At 55.6% G+C, this 19604-nt stretch overlaps 1 protein-coding gene and 1 long non-coding RNA gene across 2 annotated transcripts in view; both read left to right on the top strand.

Moving 5' to 3' along the window:
- Positions 1–19604, top strand: part of LOC306807311 (uncharacterized protein) — a 1031843-nt gene that overhangs the window by 640075 nt on the left and 372164 nt on the right. Inside the window, exons 11-13 of the mRNA XM_079316761.1 lie at positions 8947–9048; positions 10682–10753; positions 16910–16981. Of these exons, the coding sequence (XP_079172887.1) occupies positions 8947–9048; positions 10682–10753; positions 16910–16981 (246 nt within the window). The remainder of the gene's footprint in view (positions 1–8946; positions 9049–10681; positions 10754–16909; positions 16982–19604) is intronic.
- Positions 4623–5933, top strand: LOC306807339. The gene is made up of 3 exons (XR_013775696.1): positions 4623–4797; positions 5256–5363; positions 5856–5933. It is a non-coding gene; the product is annotated as an uncharacterized lncRNA (long non-coding RNA).

The raw sequence follows: 19604 nt of genomic DNA, 5'->3' as shown, positions 1-19604 counted from the left end.
TTCCCAGCCTGTCCCTCCCTTGACCATTCCAGCTGTTCTTCTCGCATAAGGAATTTCTCCCATTTACATAGGACCCGCTTTTTTCTGGGTTTGGGCAGGACAGAGATTGAGTGGTGCCAATTTTTATGGGATCTTCCTTCTTCATGGCAGCTCTTTCGAGATCTGAGTAGCAGCAGCTTGCATTTGGGCAGGGAAGGGAGACTTTTCCTTTGGGAAGGGGGATAAGCGTGTGGGGAATAACGAAGTACAAAAAACCCAAATTTCCCGCAAGGTTAAGCATTCTTAGGTATAACTAGATACAAAATACTCAAGCCCAAATTTCCAGCAAATTTAAGCTTTCTGGGGAATAACTAAGTACAAAATACTCAAATTTCCAGAACGATGAAGCATTCTGGAAAATAACTAAGTAGAAAATGACCAAATTTCCAAAAAGGCTAAGCATTTTCTACTCCCTCTAACCTCAGTAGCAGAAGCATGGATTTACCTTTCTTTAAAATACAAAATGGTTGTTGCTTAGGAAGTTCTGCTTTATTTTCTTCTTTGTTTGAGATTTGTCTGTTTTGTTGGGAGATTTTGTGTGGTTCTTTTGTTTGGTTTTTTTTTATGTGGGTTTTTTTGGTTTTTTGTGGGGGGGGGTTTGTTTTGTTTTGGTTTTTTGGGGTTTTTTTGGGAGGCGGGGTGGTGGTTTTTTTGTGGATCTTTTTGGTGTGTTTCTTTTTTTTTTTTTTTTTTTTTAGCTGAGAGTCTTCAAACTGGCCAAGTCCTGGCCCACTCTGAACATGCTGATAAAAATCACTGGCAACTTTGGTAGCACGATGTTAGAAGTTTTTTTTTTTCTGGATGAGGACTTTAAACAATCACGTGTAAATAAGCATTTGTTGATATCTGATTAGGAAGAGCGAATGATCTAGCAACACACACAAAACTTCTTCAAGGCAGGTTTATTGAAAGGCCACCACACTTCTATAGGATGGATTGTGCAATACACAATAGAAAAGGTTTATTGGTCTAAGAAGGCAACACCTCTTTGAAAAGATGCTTTCTGCAAAACATCACGAGATGCACACACTGTTCTGTGATAAACACTAGGTGTTAATCTGTGTTATTCATACTTCTTTCTCTTGTTTAACTTTGAGAAAATTCAGCCTTGGAAAGATCTGAGCTGGAGATGAGAAAACCAACAGCCTTCAGCAGTGTCCACAAGCATTTTGGAATAAAAGCTTAAGATACGAAACTGGGGATAGACCTGCACCTGAGGGGAAAAAGAAGCTAAAGGAAGCAAAAGCTGGCATTATAACAGCCAGAAAATTCCATCATTTCATGAACAGGGAAAGGTCCTGAGTATTAAAATGAGGATGGAGGTTTCTTCTAAAAGCTGCCCACTGGCTCAGTCATGAGATGCTGTTGTGTGCAGGAGCTGCAGTGGAACTGCACTCCTCACTGCTTACAGCCAGTGCTGGCTCCCGCTGAGGCTGCGTGGCCAAGAGCAGCCCCAGGAGCAGCGGGCAGAGGCAGAGCAACGTGGGGAGGAGAAAGAGGGGATGGTTCTGGGCAGGGTCCCTGGCCAGGAAAGGGCAGCAGAGCACCTCTGCCTTTCAAGGGCAATCTGGTCCTCGCTCTTTCTCCTCCCCACCTTGCTCTGCCTCTGCCCGCTGCGCCTGAGCAGGGCTAATAATGAGGGATTATTCTGTCATGAAAGGCACATTTAAAAGTTGCCTTCAGCATGCACCACGATCTTCACACTGTGACTGGCTAGGACTTCCAGTCAATCCATGACTTGATCCCAGTCTAGATGGGAGCACAGATCAGAAGACTTTTCATGGTGTGCTGGATTCCCCATGTGCTTGAGGCAACTGGGCACTGCATGGAGTCCTCAGTGGGAGCAGCCACGGCCTCAGCTGTAACCCCGGTGCCTCCTGTGCCCCAGAGCAGCCGTGGCTGTGAATGCGTCACTGGCTGCAGCACAGGGCCAGGGCTAGCGAGGCCCTTGTTGGGCCTCCGGTGCTGATCGCAGCCCCATCGGAGCGCGGGGCCGCGGCCCTTCCCCACCGGGACCCTGACCCGGCCCAGCCCGGCCGCAGGACCCGGCCAGACCAGGGCACAGAGACTGCAGAGGCCCCGCCGGCCCGAGGGGTGGGCTCTGGCCATGGCCCCGAGGAATGGGCTCTGACCATGGCCCCCGAGGGATGGGCTCTGCCTGCTGCTGCTCCTGCAGGCCGGGACCGAGGCTTTGCAGGGAGCTTCCCGCAAAAAAAAATTCTCTATGTTTGAAAGTGAAAAACAAAGATAACATGAGGTGTCTTTTGGTCTCAGGAGTCCTGTACCCAGCTGCAGCCAGCCCAGCACTGGCTGTGCCAGACAAGGAGCTCTTCCAGTGCTGCTGGTGGCATCCAGAGACCAGAGCTGAAGGCCAAAGGCGATGCTGGACTCAGGCTCTGCCTGGGCTGAAGGGCCCCAACTCTTGCCCTGGCTAAAGGAAGGGGCCAGTCCCTTTGCCAACAGAGGGTCCTGTTATGCGTCCTGGTGGCACCATGTGTACAGGAATTAGTTGGTAATGCAGCTGTTGCATGGAAAAGGCACATGTGCATGGAGATGCAAGATGACAGATCCAGTTCATCCAGGCTGAAGTCTTTGGCTGGTCTTGAGAATGGGGAGAATCACTCCCGTGGAGAGAGCAGTGTCTGAGGCCCCAGCTGCCCCTGGCACACAGGGAGCCTCGTGCCCAGCAGGGCTCAGAGCTGGCAAGGCTCCCCAGCACGGCTGGAGCTGCTGGCACAGCTTGGCCCAGCTGGACAGCTGCCCCTCAAGGCCCCGGCCAGCAGGGGATGGCTCTGGGCAGGGTCCCTGGCCAGGAGCAGCCCCAGAGCGCCTCTGCCTTTCAAGGGCAATCTGGTCCCCGCTCTTTCTCCTCCCCACCTTGCTCTGCCTCTGCCCGCTGCTCCTGGGGCTGCTCTTGGTCATGCAGCCTCAGCGGGAGCCAGCACTGGCTGCAGCCCCAGCGGCTCCTCGGGACAAGGCCCAGCAATTGGGAGGCCAATGAAAGCACTGGGCAGCAGCAGAACCCTCAGCAGAGTTATGTGGACAACCACTGACCATGCACAACTCCATAGCAGCCTCACTGGCAATGTTTCCTGTCTACAGCCACCAGCAAATGAATCTGTTTGAGGGAGGTAATAAAACACACACTGGTTTCTCTTCAAGCAATACCAGATTCCAACACAGCACAGCATGAAGACAGGTACCAAATGAAGCAGGACTGAAATGAACTCTAGCCTGCAGCATGTATCCTTACAGAAACCCTTTCCAATGTCCTTCTGGAAATTGGGAACATGTGTTGAGGTGCTGGCTGCATCTGTAGGAGTAATGGAGTGTCTGAGCCCGTGCTGTGTTCCACTGCAGAGCTTGCAGCTCGCTGGATACAGCCAGGACACTCTCTGTTCCCCCAGAGCTGGGGCCTGGGGCACCTTTGCCTCCTTGGCACAGGCTGTGCCACCCAACAAAGCCCAGAGGGCCGGGAGGAGAGCCCGGGGGCAGCGCAGCTGCTTGGGCAGTGGCTCCTTCAAGGGACCCGGGCCCAAGCCAGCCCTGAGCAGCCACTGCCCACCCAGAGCCTCCCTGCCCCGTGACAGCTGCCCCAGCCCCAGGGGACACAGTCAGGCCCTGTCAGGACCCAGTGCAGCCCCTGCCCAGTCGGGAGCCAGGGCTGGCTGTGGCCCTGGGCTCATGGCAGGGCTCCTGCTTGGGGCTGCTCCTGTGCCTTGGGCCTCTGGGCACTCAGGGCAGCTCCGGGAGCAGCTGCAGCAGGAGGGACCTTGGTGCACGAGTCCCCTTTCCCAGGGGAACGAGCTCCCGACGCTTCAAAGCCAGCCAGCCAGCCCAGAATTCCCTAGACCCCTCTGCAGCGTTGGCCATGTTCATTCCCATCTGGCTCTCACAGCCTTACACGACCTGACTGCATAGCCCAGTTCCCTCCCTAAGGATCAAGGGGATCCTAGCACACCATGGAAATGCTTCTGATCTGTGCTCCCTTCTAGATGAGAGGGCTGAGAGTGTTGATCCATTGCTTGATGATCCAGCAGCTTGGATGGAGGAGAGTTTCAATCATACGAGTTTTCATGGAGGCAAATTCTCAGCATCCCTTTCCTCACAGTCAAATAGTTCTCAGTGTGGCAAGGGCTCACTCAGGTGCCGCTTCACTTAAGATCATCTCAGGGTTCAGAGATTCTGGAAACCTTGCCCTGCTCCCTTCTGGAGCCCTGGGCGATCCCACAGGATCTCTGTCAGTTGGAGGAAGGAGCATTTAGCTGTCAATGCTCCTCCCATGTGCAATGCCAGTGTCTCCTCCGGTGTGCTCTGTGCATCCACACAGAAGATCAAGAGAGGGAAGGAAAGGGCCCAGGGCTGTGCCTTGTGTGGCTCCTTGGCTGGATCCAGGCAGCCTGAACTGTTCCTGCTGCCACTGCCAAGCCCTAAACATGGCATGGGCTGGGTTCAGAGCTGCTGGCAGCTCCAGTGCATCTTTTCTCTGCTGACTGCCCTGAAAGAGGCTCTTCCATCACAGTGTGTGGCCGTTGGAGGCACGTGCTGCCACTGCCCCTGCTCTTGAGCGGAAGGCAGAGCTGGTGGAGTGCCTTGAAGCACTCACTGCACCCACTGCCCCTGCAGCCTGAATGAGAAATGGAACTACTTTCCATTAAGGCCCTCCTAGTTGGAACAACCCAGACATAGGAGACAAGAAATCGCTGGAGTCCGACAGACTTCTGGACTAGATGCTTAGTGATCTGGAGAGACGCCGTGGTGGGTGCATTTCCCTCAGCCTTCTCCTGACACTCAGCAGCCGGGGGCTTTCCCTGCACATCTGGACACGCCGTGCCCGGCACAGCGGGAAGGGATCCATGGCAGCCTCGCTGCCCCGCTGCTGCTGTCACACCCTGCAGGGCTGTTTCCCAGCCTGGCCTGGCTGCAGCTTCTCCCCAGCCTCTGCAGGAAGGCCTCTGCCATCAGCTCACAGGGAGCCCAAAGTGCCCCACGGGCCATGCACACCCTGAGATTCCCTATAATTTCCTGGTTTCCTGGAAGATCAGGAGGGGTTGCATTCTGAGGAGAGAGGGCTCTGGCCCCAGGGAGAGGTCCCAAACCTCATCTGATTTCCTGAAGCCTATTCATGAATTTCACCACCATTGTCTCCTAAAGATGCCACCTGCCCAGCAGGGAACAGTTCCATCTGATCCCGCTCTCCCTTTTCCTTTCTCCAGGAATGAAAGGAGAGGCTGTGCAGAAGGAAGCATTTCCCAGAGGAAGCAGTGGTTCAGTGCCAGTCTCCATTGCTGGAAGGGAGGCCATGCCAGGCACAGTGACAGGAGGTAATTGCTGTGCCTCTGGGCCTGAGCCCTGCTGAGCCTTGAGCTGCCATCTCTGCTGCTGGGCAGAGCGGGCACAGCCCGCACAAGAGCGGCACAGCCCAGAGGAATTATCCCGAGCAGGCTCAGGGCACTCGGCTACTGAGCAGTCCTGCTGGGCTCCCTCTGCGGGAGACACTGCCCAAAACCTGGGAGGGGCTGGCACTCTGAAGACTGATTCTCCCCCAGACTCTCTTTGAGTAAGGGAGGCAGAATCCCAACAGGCTCTAGGCTTGTTTATGTGCCCTGCCAGAGATGTTCCACAGGGTGTGGAAAGAGTCTGAAGAGTGAAGAGAGCCACCATAGATCTCCCCAGGCCCCTAAGCACCTTTGGCCATGTCCATTCATATCTGGTCCCAGCAGTTTTACCCACTCCCCTTGCAGTTCCCTGTTCCCTAAGACAGAAGGGGATCCCAGCACAACATGGAAATGCTTCTGATCTCTGCTCCCTCCTAGGTGACGTTCCTAGGAAGGCTTCTCCATTAGCTTGGTTGGAAAAAGTTTTAAAACCCTTGGAGCCTCCTGCAGGTATGTTCTCACTGTCCCACCAAGGAATAATCATTGACAACCTGACCAGAACCAGGTGACGGAACCTTGTATGGCTGTTGAGTTACAGGTGTGTCTGCAGGGAAGACTTTTCCAGCTCCTTTGCTGATTACTACTCACAAGCCCAGTTCCCATCACAGGGGTGAGTAGTGTGTCCCTGCTGACCCCATGGGCTGAGCACAGCATTTTATGGGATCTACACCCATAAAATGGAACTACTTTCCTGTAAGGACCTCTGACAGGAGAGATGAGGGACACAGCACACAAGAAATCCATGAAATCATCCAAAGCCATGCGGAAAATGCTGAAGGAAATGCTGCAGAGAAAACAAGGTGGGTGCATTTCCCCCAGCCTTCTCCTGACACTCAGCAACCGGGGGCTTTCCCTGCACATCTGGACACGCCGTGCCCGGCACAGCGGGAAGGGATCCATAGCAGCCTCGCTGCCCCGCTGCTGCTGTCACACCCTGCAGGGCTGTTTCCCAGCCTGGCCTGGCTGCAGCTTCTCCCCAGCCTCTGCAGGAAGGCCTCTGGCATCAGCTCACAGGGAGCCCAAAGTGCCCCACGGGCCATGCACACCCTGAGATTCCCTATAATTTCCTGGCTTCCTGGAAGATCAGGAGGGGTTGCATTCTGAGGAGAGAGGGCTCTGGCCCCAGGGAGAGGTCCCAAACCTCATCTGATTTCCTGAAGCCTATTCATGAATTTCACCACCATTGTCTCCTAAAGATGCCACCTGCCCAGCAGGGAACAGTTCCATCTGATCCCGCTCTCCCTTTTCCTTTCTCCAGGAATGAAAGGAGAGGCTGTGCAGAAGGAAGCATTTCCCAGAGGAAGCAGTGGTTCAGTGCCAGTCTCCATTGCTGGAAGGGAGGCCATGCCAGGCACAGTGACAGGAGGTAATTGCTGTGCCTCTGGGCCTGAGCCCTGCTGAGCCTTGAGCTGCCATCTCTGCTGCTGGGCAGAGCGGGCACAGCCCGCACAAGAGCGGCACAGCCCAGAGGAATTATCATGAGCAGGCTCAGGGCACTCGGCTACTGAGCAGTCCTGCTGGGCTCCCTCTGTGGGAGACACCGCCCAAAACCTGGGAGGGGCTGGCACTCTGAAGACTGATTCTCCCCCAGACTCTCTTTGAGTAAGGGAGGCAGAATCCCAACAGGCTCTAGGCTTGTTTATGTGCCCTGCCAGAGATGTTCCACAGGGTGTGGAAAGAGTCTGAAGAGTGAAGAGAGCCACCATAGATCTCCCCAGGCCCCTAAGCATCTTTGGCCATGTCCATTCATATCTGGTCCCAGCAGTTTTACCCACTCCCCTTGCAGTTCCCTGTTCCCTAAGACAGAAGGGGATCCCAGCACAACACGGAAATGCTTCTGATCTCTGCTCCCTCCTAGGTGACGTTCCTAGGAAGGCTTCTCCATTAGCTTGGTTGGAAAAAGTTTTAAAACCCTTGGAGCCTCCTGCAGGTATGTTCTCACTGTCCCACCAAGGAATAATCATTGACAACCTGACCAGAACCAGGTGACGGAACCTTGTGTGGCTGTTGAGTTACAGGTGTGTCTGCAGGGAAGACTTTTCCAGCTCCTTTGCTGATTGCTACGCACAAGCCCAGCTCCCATCACAGGGGTGAGTAGTGGATCCCTGATGACCCCACAGGTTGAACCCTGCAATTTTGGGATGCATTCCTATGCAATGGAAATTCTTTCTGTTAAGGAAATCTAAGAGGGGAGAACAAACCTAGAGGAGAGAAGGAATCGCTTGAGTCAAAGGACACCCTAGAACAAACTGTGAAGGAACTGCAGAAAGGTCGTGGTGGGTGCATTTCCCCCAGCCTTCTCCTGACACTCAGCAGCCGGGGGCTTTCTCTGCACATCTGGACACGCCGTGCCCGGCACAGCGGGAAGGGATCCATGGCAGCCTCGCTGCCCCGCTGCTGCTGTCACACCCTGCAGGGCTGTTTCCCAGCCTGGCCTGGCTGCAGCTTCTCCCCAGCCTCTGCAGGAAGAACTCTGGCATCAGCTCACAGGGAGCCCAATGTCCCTCACAGGCCATGGATACCCTGAGCCCCGTACATTTCCCAGTCTTTATGGTAGATCAGGAGAGGTGGTGCTTTGGACACAAGACAACCCTCTCTGAGCCCCATGAACCTGGGCTTTTTCCTGGTTTTTCTCATATCTCTAACAAGTATTGCCTCTTGAAAATGCCATCACCCTAATGAAGAACAGCTCCATCTGATCCAGCTGTCTCCCTCTTTTTCTCCATAAGACATGGACATAGAGATTCTGTGGAATGCAGCATTTCCCCGTGGAAGCAGTGGCTCATCGGCAGCCTCTGCTTCAAGAGGAAAGGTGATGCCAGGCACAGGCACAGGCACAGGAAAAGGCACATGCACAGGCACAGGCACAGGAGGTAATTGCTGTGCCAGGCTCAGCCCTTGCCCTTGCACGGCCCAGCAGCAGCCAAAGCTGGAGGTTTCTCGGCTTGGACGCCTCTGGAGCTCGTTCCCAGCCCCTGGGAAAGGGGACTCGTGCACCAAGGTCCCTCCTGCTGCAGCTGCTCCCGGAGCTGCCCTGAGTGCCCAGAGGCCCAAGGCACAGGAGCAGCCTCGAGCAGGAGCCCTGCCATGAGCCCAGGGCCACAGCCAGCCCTGGTACACAATGGAAACTCTTCTCATCTTGGTTTCCTTCTAGATGGGGTTGCTGGGAAGGTTTCTCCTTTAGCCTGGCGGTATGAAGTTTTGAAGCCCTCTGGGCCTCCTGCAGGTAAAATATCACTATCCCACAAGGGATAGTTTGTCAACCTGGCAAGAACCAGGTGCGAGATGTTTCTCGGGCTGTTGAGTTACAGGTGTGTCTGCAGGGAGCATTTCTCCAACTCCTGGCCTGGATGCTACACACAAGCCCAGCTCCCATCACAGGGGTGAGTAGTGGGTCCCTTCTGACCCCACAGGCTGAGCGCTGCTTTTCTGTGGTTACTGCTTGGAAATTGAACTATTTTCATTTAAGGTACTCAAACAGGAAAGACTAAACACAAGGCAAACAAGAAATTCCAGGAGCTATTGCAAATCATGAGGCAAATGCTGAAGGAAATGCTGCAGGGAGGAGAAGGTGGGTGCATTTCCCTCAGCCTTCTCCTGACACTCAGCAGCCGGGGGCTTTCCCTGCACATCTGGACACGCCGTGCCCGGCACAGCAGGAAGGGATCCATGGCAGCCTCGCTGCCCCGCTGCTGCTGTCACACCCTGCAGGGCTGTTTCCCAGCCTGGCCTGGCTGCAGCTTCTCTCCAGCCTCTGCAGGAAGAACTTTGGCATCAGCTGACTGGGGGCCCAATGTGCCCCACAGACATTCCCCTGAGATCTCACACCCTAAGGTCCCGTGAAATTTCCAGATCTTGGAGTGAATCAGAAAGGGCAGATGTTTGGAGAAGGGAGGGCCCTGGCCCAGCCTGAAGAGCCTTGGCATTTTCCTGAATATTATCAACATTTTCACAAGCATTGTCTCCTGAAGGTGCCACCTCCCAAATGCAGAATGGTTCCATCTCATGTCGATGTTCCTTTTCCTTCCTCCAGAAGTGGATGTGGAGGCTGTGATGAAGGCAGCATTTCCCAGAGGAAGCAGTGTCTCCATTGCAGGAAGGGAGGCCATGCCAGGCACAGTGACAGGAGGTAATTGCTGTGCCTCTGGGCCTGAGCCCTGCTGAGCCTTGAGCTGCCATCTCTGCTGCTGGGCAGAGCGGGCACAGCCCGCACAAGAGTGGCACAGCCCAGAGGAATTATCCCGAGCAGGCTCAGGGCACTCGGCTACTGAGCAGTCCTGCTGGGCTCCCTCTGTGTGAGACACCGCCCAAATCCTGGGAGGGGCTGCAAGGGGTGCCCATGGTGGGGAAAGGGCACAGGGGGAGAGCAGGGCTCTGAGAGGGCCTGACTGTGTCCCTTGGGGCTGGGGGAGCTCACAGGAGAAAGAGGGTTTGAGGTTGGGAGGCGTGCTTGTGGCACTGTCTGCTCCAGATTTTCCCCAGGGCTTTAGGGAGTATTTCCCCGGTGCAAGAGAGAGAATACTTAGTGGGCCCTGGACTGCCTCAGTTTCCACTCCAGAGATGTTGCACAGGGTCAGCAAAGAGGGTGCAGCCTTGACCAGGAGCCAGCCCAGATATCCCCAGGCCCTTCTGCAGCTTTGCCCATGCCCATTCACATCTGGCCCTCACAGCCCTACACAACCCCCTTGCAGTGCCCAGTTCTCCAAGGCAGAAGGGGATCCCAGCACAGCATGGAAATGCTTCTGATCTCTGCTCCCTTCCAGATTGGGATCGTGACTTGGATTATCTGGAAGCCCTGCTGGAATATGGCATGAATTTCCTAGAGGATGCTGAAGGCAGGTTCTTAATAACCCTTTCCTGACAGAAGAAGCAGTGTAACTGTGGCAAGAGCTCACTCATGTGCCATTCCCCTTAAGATCACTTCAAGGTTGATGGTTTCTGGAAACCTTGCCCTGCTCTCTTCAGGAGCCCTGGGTGATCCCACAGGATCGCTGACAGTGGGAGGAAGAAGCATTTTAGCTGTCAATGCTCTTCCCATGTGCAATGCCAGTGTCTCCTTCTGTGTGCTCTGTGCAGCCACAAGAAGTGCAGAGAGGGAAGGGAAGGGCCCAGGGCTGTGCCTTGTGTGGCTCCTTTGCCAGCACCAGGCAGCCTGAGGATCTCCTGCAGTGCTGGGAGCTCTTCTGTCCTGCCTTTCTTTGCAGGTGAACCTGTTGGGGAAGGTGATCTGGCTTCCCAACCCACATCCAGGGAAGAGCCTCTGGGAGCTGGTGAGGGTAGGTCAAGGCCTCTCCCCCTGGGGCAGCTGCCAGCTCAGAGCCCAAAGCTCGGCCAGGGGGGCATCGCTGCAGGTGCCAGGACAGAGCCGTGCTCGTGTGTGCCCTGGCCCTGTGCAATCCCCTCACTGCTCCTGCAGCTCAGTGCTGCCCAGGCAGAGCAGCAGAGATGAGAGAAGCTTCTGTGGCTGTTGAGTTACAGGTGTGTCTGCAGGGAGGATTTCTTCACCTCCTGGCTTGGATGCTGCACACAAGCCCGACTCCCATCTCAAGGGTGAGTAGTGTGTCCCTGCTGACCCCACATGCTGACCACTGCTTCTGTGGGATCCATTCATGGGAAATTATCGTACTTTTTGTTATGGCCCTCCAAAAAGAAAGACCCAAGAAAATGGAGCCAAAATATCTATTGACTCAGATGAATTCCTGAGACAAACACAAAAGAAAGTGCAGGGAGACCAACGTGGGTGCATTTCCCTTATCCTTCTCCTGGGACTCAGCAGGCTTTTGACATCAGCTGACAGGAAAATCAAGCTGCCCACGGGGCCATGCACACAGGGCCCTGAGATCCCCTGCAATTTCCCAATCTCAGGGTAGATCAGGAGGCATGGCAGCTTGGAAGAGGGAGTGCTTTGGCCAGTCTGAAGATCCTGGGCATTTTCCCGATCCTTATCAATGTTTTTCACAAGCACTGGCTCCTGAAGATGCCACCTCCCTAGTGGAGAACAGTTCCATCTGATCCAGCTGTCTCTGTTCTTTTTTCAAGTGGTGAACCAAAAGTCTGTGCAGAAGGAGGCATTTTCCGGTGGAAGCAGTGGCTCGGTGCCAGCCTCTACTGCACAGGGGACAGCGACGCCAGGCACAGGCACAGGAACAGGAACAGGCACAGGAACAGGAACAGGCACAGGAACAGGAACAGGAGGTAATTGCTGTGCCAGGCTCAGCCCTTGTCCTTGCACGGTCCAGCAGCATCCAAAGCTGGAGGTTTCTCGGCTTGGAGGCCTCTGGAGCTCGTTCCCAGCCCCTGGGAAAGGGGACTCATGCACCAAGGTCCCTCCTGCTGCAGCTGCTCCCGGAGCTGCCCTGAGTGCCCAGAGACCCAAGGCACAGGAGCAGCCCCGAGCAGGAGCCCTGCCATGAGCCCAGGGCCACAGCCAGCCCTGGCTCCTGACTGGGCAGGGGCTGCACTGGGTCCTGATAGGGCCTGACTGTGTCCCCTGGGGCTGGGGCAGGTGTCACGGGGCAGGGAGGCTCGGGGCTGGCAGTGGCTGCTCAGGGCTGGCTTGGGCCTGAGTCCCTGGAAGGAGCCACTGCCCAAGCAGCTGCGCTGCCCCCGGGCTCTCCTCCCGGTCATCTGGGCTTTGTTGGGTGGCACAGCCTGTGCCAAGGGGGCAAAGGTGCCCCAGGCCCCAGCTCTGGGGAAACAGAGAACGTCCTGGCTGTGTCTAGCGAGCTGCCAGCTCAGCAGTGGAACACAGCACGGGCTCAGACACTCCATTGCTCCCACAGAGGCAGCCGGCACCTCAACATGCATTCCCGATTCCCAGAAGGCCATTGGAAAGGGTTTCTTTATGGAAACAGGCAAATGGCTGGAGTTAATATCAGGCCTGCTCTTTTTAGATTTTATGTGCATTGTTTCCTGCATCAAAATCTGGAATTGCTGGAAGAAACAATGGTGAGGGTTTTGTTGCTCTTCCCCTCCAGCGGCTTCATGTGATGGCTGCTTGTAGGCAGCAAACATTGCCAGTGGGGCTGCTATGGAGTTGTGCGTGGTCAGTGGTTGTCCACATAACTCTGCTGAGGCTTCTGCTGCTGCCCAGTGCTTTCATTGGCCTCCCAATTGCTGGGCCTTGTCTTGAGGAGCCGCTGGGGCTGCAGCCAGTGCTGGCTCCCGCTGAGGCTGCGTGGCCAAGAGCAGCCCCAGGAGCAGCGGGCAGAGGCAGAGCAAGGTGGGGAGGAGAAAGAGCGGGGACCAGATTGCCCTTGAAAGGCAGAGGCGCTCTGGGGCTGCTCCTGGCCAGGGACCCTGCCCAGAGCCATCCCCTGCTGGCCGGGGCCTTGAGGGGCAGCTGTCCAGCTGGGCCAAGCTGTGCCAGCAGCTCCAGCCGTGCTGGGGAGCCTTGCCAGCTCTGGGCCCTGCTGGGCACGAGGCTCCCTGTGTGCCAGGGGCAGCTGGGGCCTCAGACTCTGCTCTCTCCACAGTCAAACCTTTGGACAGCAGATGAAAGATGACAGCAACAACTCACTGACAGCTTGAGCAGCTTCTCCAGCAAAAATAAGGGCCTGGGCAGCCCTTGCAAGAGCTCTGAGACGAGGACTCCAAAAGGACCATCTGCATGGACCCCTTCTAGATCCCCCTGTAGATCCCATTGCCATCTCTTCTCTCCATGCATACCTCCAAGCGGCCTTCACTCCATTTTTAAACTCCCTCTGCCCTATCCCAGCCCATTCCCGTGTTCTTCTAGAGACCCCAGCACCAGCCCAGCACCCTCCAGCCCTAGCTGAGAACAATACAGCCCTTCCTTAGCCCCTTTGCCCCCTGGCCCTGCCCTCTAAACAATACTGAAGGAGATCCCTCCCCCACCCCCACCTGGGTAGGTGATGGCCCATTGTTCTATTCCAATAAAAAGTTAGATCTCTCACCCCAGTGTCCGTGTGGTACCACCAGCAAAGCCCACACAGCACCAGCACTGGCTGAGCTCCATGTCCAGGAGCAGCTATGGATGCCCACGGTGCGGGCAGGCAGGAGCCAGGCAGGAGCTGCTGTGACCAGGGGCCCCGAGGGGCTGGGGGAGCCTGTGCTGAGCATCCCTGGGCTCAGGGCACATCTCCATCAATGGCATCATCTGGGCCTGGCACCTCCTCCAGGGCCATGCCCAGGAAAAGAGGGAAGCTCTGGGATAATGGATAATTATTGTTAAAATTGCTAAGGGTTATGTTCACCAGAAGGCCCTGTGGGGAAGGCTCAGCTGCAGGATGGGAAGTTGGAAGTTGGCTGGAGGTGAGAGGCAGTTATGAGGAGGAACGTGTGGACAGCATTTCAATGGGACACAGACTGGTGGAAATGATGCGTAGACAGACGGCAGCTGAGCCAGCCAATGGCTGCCCATCTTCACTAAAGGTTTGGTTTTGTCTGGTTGAAATTGAAGGTACAAAAGTGGGTGAATTCTGTAATAAAGCTATCTCTGTTGGACACATAAAAGGGTACATGTCTCTTTGTTCCCCATTGCAACAGGAAGCCATCAAGAGCATTTCCAGAGAGACAGCCTGACCAGCAGTGTCAGCAGGCAAACAAAGGTTTTGCTAGGCAATGGCCCTTTGAAGAAGCAAAACATTTACAGTCAGATCAGGACATTTGCACAGATGGGGGTACACTGTGGGGGTACAGCAGAGGCCATGATGTCACAGCAGGCTCTGGGGTGACAGCAGGCTGAGGTCACAGCAGGCCCTGGGGTGACAGCAGGCTGAGGTCACAGCAGGCTCTGAGGTCACAGAGGTCCCCAGAGCCCCGGGGTTGCACAGCACCACAGGCACCGAGCAGTCAGTCCTGGAGCACAACTGTTGCGGCAGCAGCGGCGGCGGCGGCAGTGGTGCTGACATTGGGACAGCGGTGGCAGCACAGCGGTGGCAGCAAGAGCTGCGGCACTGGCAGAGGGCAAGGCACCATGGCCCTTGCTCTGCGCCTCTTCCTCCTGCTCCTCCTGGCTGTGGCCCTGCCTGCCAGGGCTGCCCAGGCAGCTCCGTGGCCAGCGCGGGGAGCAGGTGAGCCGGCGGCCTGGCTCCCCTTTCCCGGGACAGCGCTCCCTTCTCCCAGGAAGCGTTGGGAATGGTTTTGCATAGGGCTATAGGGAGGCTTTCCTCTGTGGGAGGGAGAGAACACCCAGCATTGTCCATTCATATCTGACCCCACCAGCCCTACACAACCCCCTTGCAGTGCCAAGTTCCCTAAGGCAGAAGGGGATCCCAGCACAGCATGGAAATGCTTCTGATCTCTGCTCCCTTCCAGATTGGGATCAGGACAAGGGTTCTCAGGAGGAGCTGGTGAATGATGGCTTGAAGTTTATAGAGAATGTTGAAGGCAAGTTCTCAATTCTCTGCTCCTGACAGAATAAACTGTGTCACTGTGTAAAGGGCTCGCACATGTGCCATTTCCCTTAAGAAAATCTCAGGGTTGAAGGATACTGGAAATCTTGTCCTGCTCCCTTCTCAAGCCCTAAGTGATCCCACAGGATCGCTGACAGTGGGAGGAAGGAACATTTAGCTGTCAATCCTATTCCCATGTGCAATGCCAGTACCTCCTGCCTGGGCAGCCACAAGAAGTGCAGAGAGGGGAGGGAAGGGCCCAGGGCTGTGCCTTGTGTGGTTCCATTGCTGACCATGGGCAGCCTGAGGATCTCCTGCAGTGCTGGCAGCTCTTCTGTCCTGCCTTTCTTTGCAGGTGAACCTGTTGGGGAAGGTGATCTGGCTTCCCAACCCACATCCAGGGAAGAGCCTCTGGGAGCTGGGAGGGTAGGTCAAGGCCTCTCCCCCTGGGGCAGCTGCCAGCTCAGAGCCCAAAGCTCGGCCAGGGGGGCATCGCTGCAGGTGCCAGGACAGAGCCGTGCTCGTGTGTGCCCTGGCCCTGTGCAATCCCCTCACTGCTCCTGCAGCTCAGTGCTGCCCAGGCAGAGCAGCAGAGATGAGAGAAGCTTCTGTGACTTTTGGTATACAGGTGTGTCTGCAGGAAGGATTTCTTCACCTCCTGGCTTGGATGCTGCACACAAGCCCGACTCCCATCTCAGGGGTGAGTAGTGTGTCCCTGCTGACCCCACAGAATGAGCACTGCTTCTGTGGGATCCACTCCTATAAATGGAACTACTTTGCTCTAAGGACTTCTCACAGGAAAGATCAGAGACAAAGCAGAGAAGAAATCCCTAAAACCATGCAAAGCCATGCGGAAAACTGACTGAAGGAAATGCTGCAGAGAAAACAAGGTGGGTGATTTTCCTCAGCCTTCTCCTGACACTCAGCAGCCGGGGGCTTTCCCTGCACATCTGGACACGCCGTGCCGGCACAGCGGGAAGGGATCCATGGCAGCCTCGCTGCCCCGCTGCTGCTGTCACACACCCTGCAGGGCTGTTTCCCAGCCTGGCCTGGCTGCAGCTTCTCCCCAGCCTCTGCAGGAAGGCCTCTGGCATCAGCTCACAGGGAGCCCAAAGTGCCCCAAAGGCCATGCACACCCTGAGATCCCCTGAAATTTCCTGGCTTTTTGGAAGATCGGGAGGAGTTGCATTCTAGAGGAGAGAGGGCTCTGGCCCCAGGGAGAGGTCCCAAACCTCATCTGATTTCCTGAAGCCTATTCATGAATTTCACCACCATTGTCTCCTAAAGATGCCACCTCCCCAGTGGGGAACAGTTCCATCTGATCCCGCTCTCCCTTTTCCTTTCTCCAGGAATGAAAGGAGAGGCTGTGCAGAAGGAAGCATTTCCCAGAGGAAGCAGTGGGTTCAGTGCCAGTCTCCATTGCTGGAAGGGAGGCCATGCCAGGCACAGTGACAGGAGGTAATTGCTGTGCCTCTGGGCCTGAGCCCTGCTGAGCCTTGAGCTGCCATCTCTGCTGCTGGGCAGAGCGGGCACAGCCCGCACAAGAGCGGCACAGCCCAGAGGAATTATCCCGAGCAGGCTCAGGGCACTCGGCTACCTGAGCAGTCCTGCTGGGCTCCCTCTGTGGGAGACACCGCCCAAAACTGGGAGGGGCTGGCACAGGAAGACAGGGAGAATCCCAACAGGCTCTAGGTTTGTCCAGCTGCCCCTGCAGAGATGTTGCACAGGGCCTGCAAGGAGTGGAGAGAGTGACCAAAGCCACCATAGATCTCCCCAGGCCCCTAAGCACCTTTGGCCATGTCCATTCATATCTGGTCCCAGCAGTTTTACCCACTCCCCTTGCAGTTCCCTGTTCCCTAAGACGGAAGGGGATCCCAGCACAACATGGAAATGCTTCTGATCTGTGCTCCCTCCTAGGTGACGTTCCTAGGAAGGCTTTTCCATTTGCTTGGTTGGAAAAAGTTTTAAAGCCCTTGGAGCCTCCTGCAGGTATGTTCTCACTGTCCCACCAAGGAATAATCATTGACAACCTGACCAGAACCAGGTGCGGAACTTTGTGTGGCTGTTGAGTTACAGGTGTGTCTGCAGGGAAGACTTTTCCAGCTCCTTTGCTGATTACTACTCACAAGCCCAGCTCCCATCACAGGGGTGAGTAGTGTGTCCCTGCTGACCCCATGGGCTGAGCACAGCATTTTGTGGGATCTACACCCATAAAATGGAACTACTTTCCTGTAAGGACCTCTGACAGGAGAGATGAGGGACACAGCACACAAGAAATCCATGAAATCATCCAAAGCCATGCGGAAAATGCTGAAGGAAATGCTGCAGAGAAAACAAGGTGGGTGCTTTTCCCTCAGCCTTCTCCTGACACTCAGCAGCCGGGGGCTTTCCCTGCACATCTGGACACGCCGTGCCCGGCACAGCGGGAAGGGATCCATGGCAGCCTCGCTGCACAGCCTGCTGCTGTCACACCCTGCAGGGGCTGTTTCCCAGCCTGGCCTGGCTGCAGCTTATCCCCAGCCTCTGCAGGAAGGCCTCTGGATCAGCTCACAGGGAGCCCAAAGTGCCCCAAGGCCATGCACAACCCTGAGATTCCCTATAATTTCCTGGCTTCCTGGAAGATCAGGAGGGGTTGCATTCTGAGGAGAGAGGGCTCTGGCCCCAGGGAGAGGTCCAAACCTTATCTGATTTCCTGAAGCCTATTCCATGAATTTCACCACCATTGTCTCCTAAAGATGCCAACCTGCCCAGCATGGAACAGTTCCATCTGATCCTGCTCTCCCTTTTCCTTTCTCCAGGAACGAAAGGAGAGGCTGTGCAGAAGGAAGCATTTCCCAGAGGAAGCAGTGGTTCAGTGCCAGTCTCCCATTGCTGGAGGGAGGCCATGCCAGGCACAGTGACAGGAGGGTAATTGCTGTGCCTCTGGGCCTGAGCCCTGCTGAGCCTTGAGCTGCCATCTCTGCTGCTGGGCAGAGCGGGCACAGCCCGCACAAGAGCGGCACAGCCCAGAGGAATTATCCCGAGCAGGCTCAGGGCACTCGGCTACTGAGCAGTCCGGCTGGGCTCCCTCTGCGGGAGACACTGCCCAAAAAACCTGTGAGGGGCTGGCACTCTGAGACTGATTCCTCCCCCAGACTCTCTTGAGTAAGGGAGGCAGAATCCCAACAGGCTCTAGGCTTGTTTATGTGCCCTGCCAGAGATGTTCCACAGGGTGTGGAAAGAGTCTGAAGAGTGAAGAGAGCCACCATAGATCTCCCCAGGCCCCTAAAGCACTTTGGCATGTCCATTCATATCTGGTCCCAGCAGTTTTACCCACTCCCCTTGCAGTTCCCTGTTCCCTAAGACAGAAGGGGATCCCAGCACAACATGGAAATGCTTCTGATCTCTGCTCCCTCCTAGGTGACGTTCCTAGGAAGGCTTCTCCATTAGCTTGGTTGGAAAAGTTTTTAAAACCCTTGGAGCCTCCTGCAGGTATGTTCTCACTCTCCCACCAAGGAATAATCATTGACAACCTGACCAGAACCAGGTTACGGAACCTTGTGTGGCTGTTGAGTTACAGGTGTGTCTGCAGGGAAGACTTTTCCAGCTCCTTTGCTGATTGCTACGCACAGCCCAGCTCCCATCACAGGGGTGAGTAGTGGATCCCTGATGACCCCACAGGTTGACCTGCAATTTTGGGATGCATTCCTATGCAATGGAATTCTTTCTGTTAAGGTCCTCTAAGAGGGGAGAACAAACCTAGAGGAGAGAAGGAATCGATTGAGTCAAAGGACCCTAGAACAAACTGTGAAGGAAATGCGAGAAACAGAAAGGGCGTGGGTGGGTGCATTCCCCCAGCCTTCTCCTGACATCAGCGGGGGCTTTCCCTGCACATCTGGACACGCGTGCCCGGCACAGCGGGAAGGGATCCATGGCAGCCTCGCTGCCCCGCTGCTGCTGTACACCCTGCAGGGCTGTTTCCCAGCCTGGCCTGGCGCAGCTTCTCCCCAGCCTCTGCAGGAAGGCCTTTGGCATCAGCTCACAGGGAACCCAATGTCCCTCACAGGCCATGGATACCTGAGCCCCCTGCATTTCCCAGTCTTTACGTAGATCAGGAGAGGTGGTGCTTTGGACACAAGACAACCCTCTCTGAGCCCCATGACCTGGGCCTTTTCTGCTCCTTTCATATCTCTAACAATTATTGCCTCTTGAAAATGCCATCACCCTAATGAAGAACAGTTCCATCTGATCCAGCTGTCTCCCTCTCTTTCTCCATAAGACATGGACATAGAGGTTCTGTGGAATGCAGCATTTCCCCATGGAAGCAGTCGCTCATCACCAGCCCCTGCTCCAAGAGGAAAGGCAATCCCCGGCACAGGAAAAGGCACAGGCACAGGCACAGGCACAGGCACAGGAGGTAATTGCTGTGCCAGGCTCAGCCCTTGCCCTTGCACGGCCCAGCAGCAGCCAAAGCTGGAGGTTCTCGGCTTGGAGGCCTTGGAGCTCGTTCCCAGCCCTGGGAAAGGGGACTCGTGCACCAAGGTCCCTCTGCTGCAGCTGCTCCCGGAGCTGCCCTGAGTGCCCAGAGGCCCAAGGCACAGGAGCAGCCCCAGCGGAGCCTGCATGAGCCCGGCAGGCCAAGCCCTGGTACACAATGGAAATCTCTCATCTTGGTTTCCTCTAGATGGGGTTGCTGGAAAGGTTTCTCCTTTAGCCTGGCGTATGAAGTTTTGAAGCCCTCTGGGCCTTTGCAGGTAAAATATCATCCCACAAGGGATAGTTTGTCAACCTG

This window comes from Erithacus rubecula (genome assembly GCF_903797595.1).
Source record: "Erithacus rubecula genome assembly, chromosome: 13".
Lineage (NCBI taxonomy): Eukaryota > Metazoa > Chordata > Aves > Passeriformes > Muscicapidae > Erithacus > Erithacus rubecula.
The sequence above is the reverse complement of the archived record's forward strand: the minus strand, read 5'-3'. Positions and strand labels throughout refer to the sequence as shown.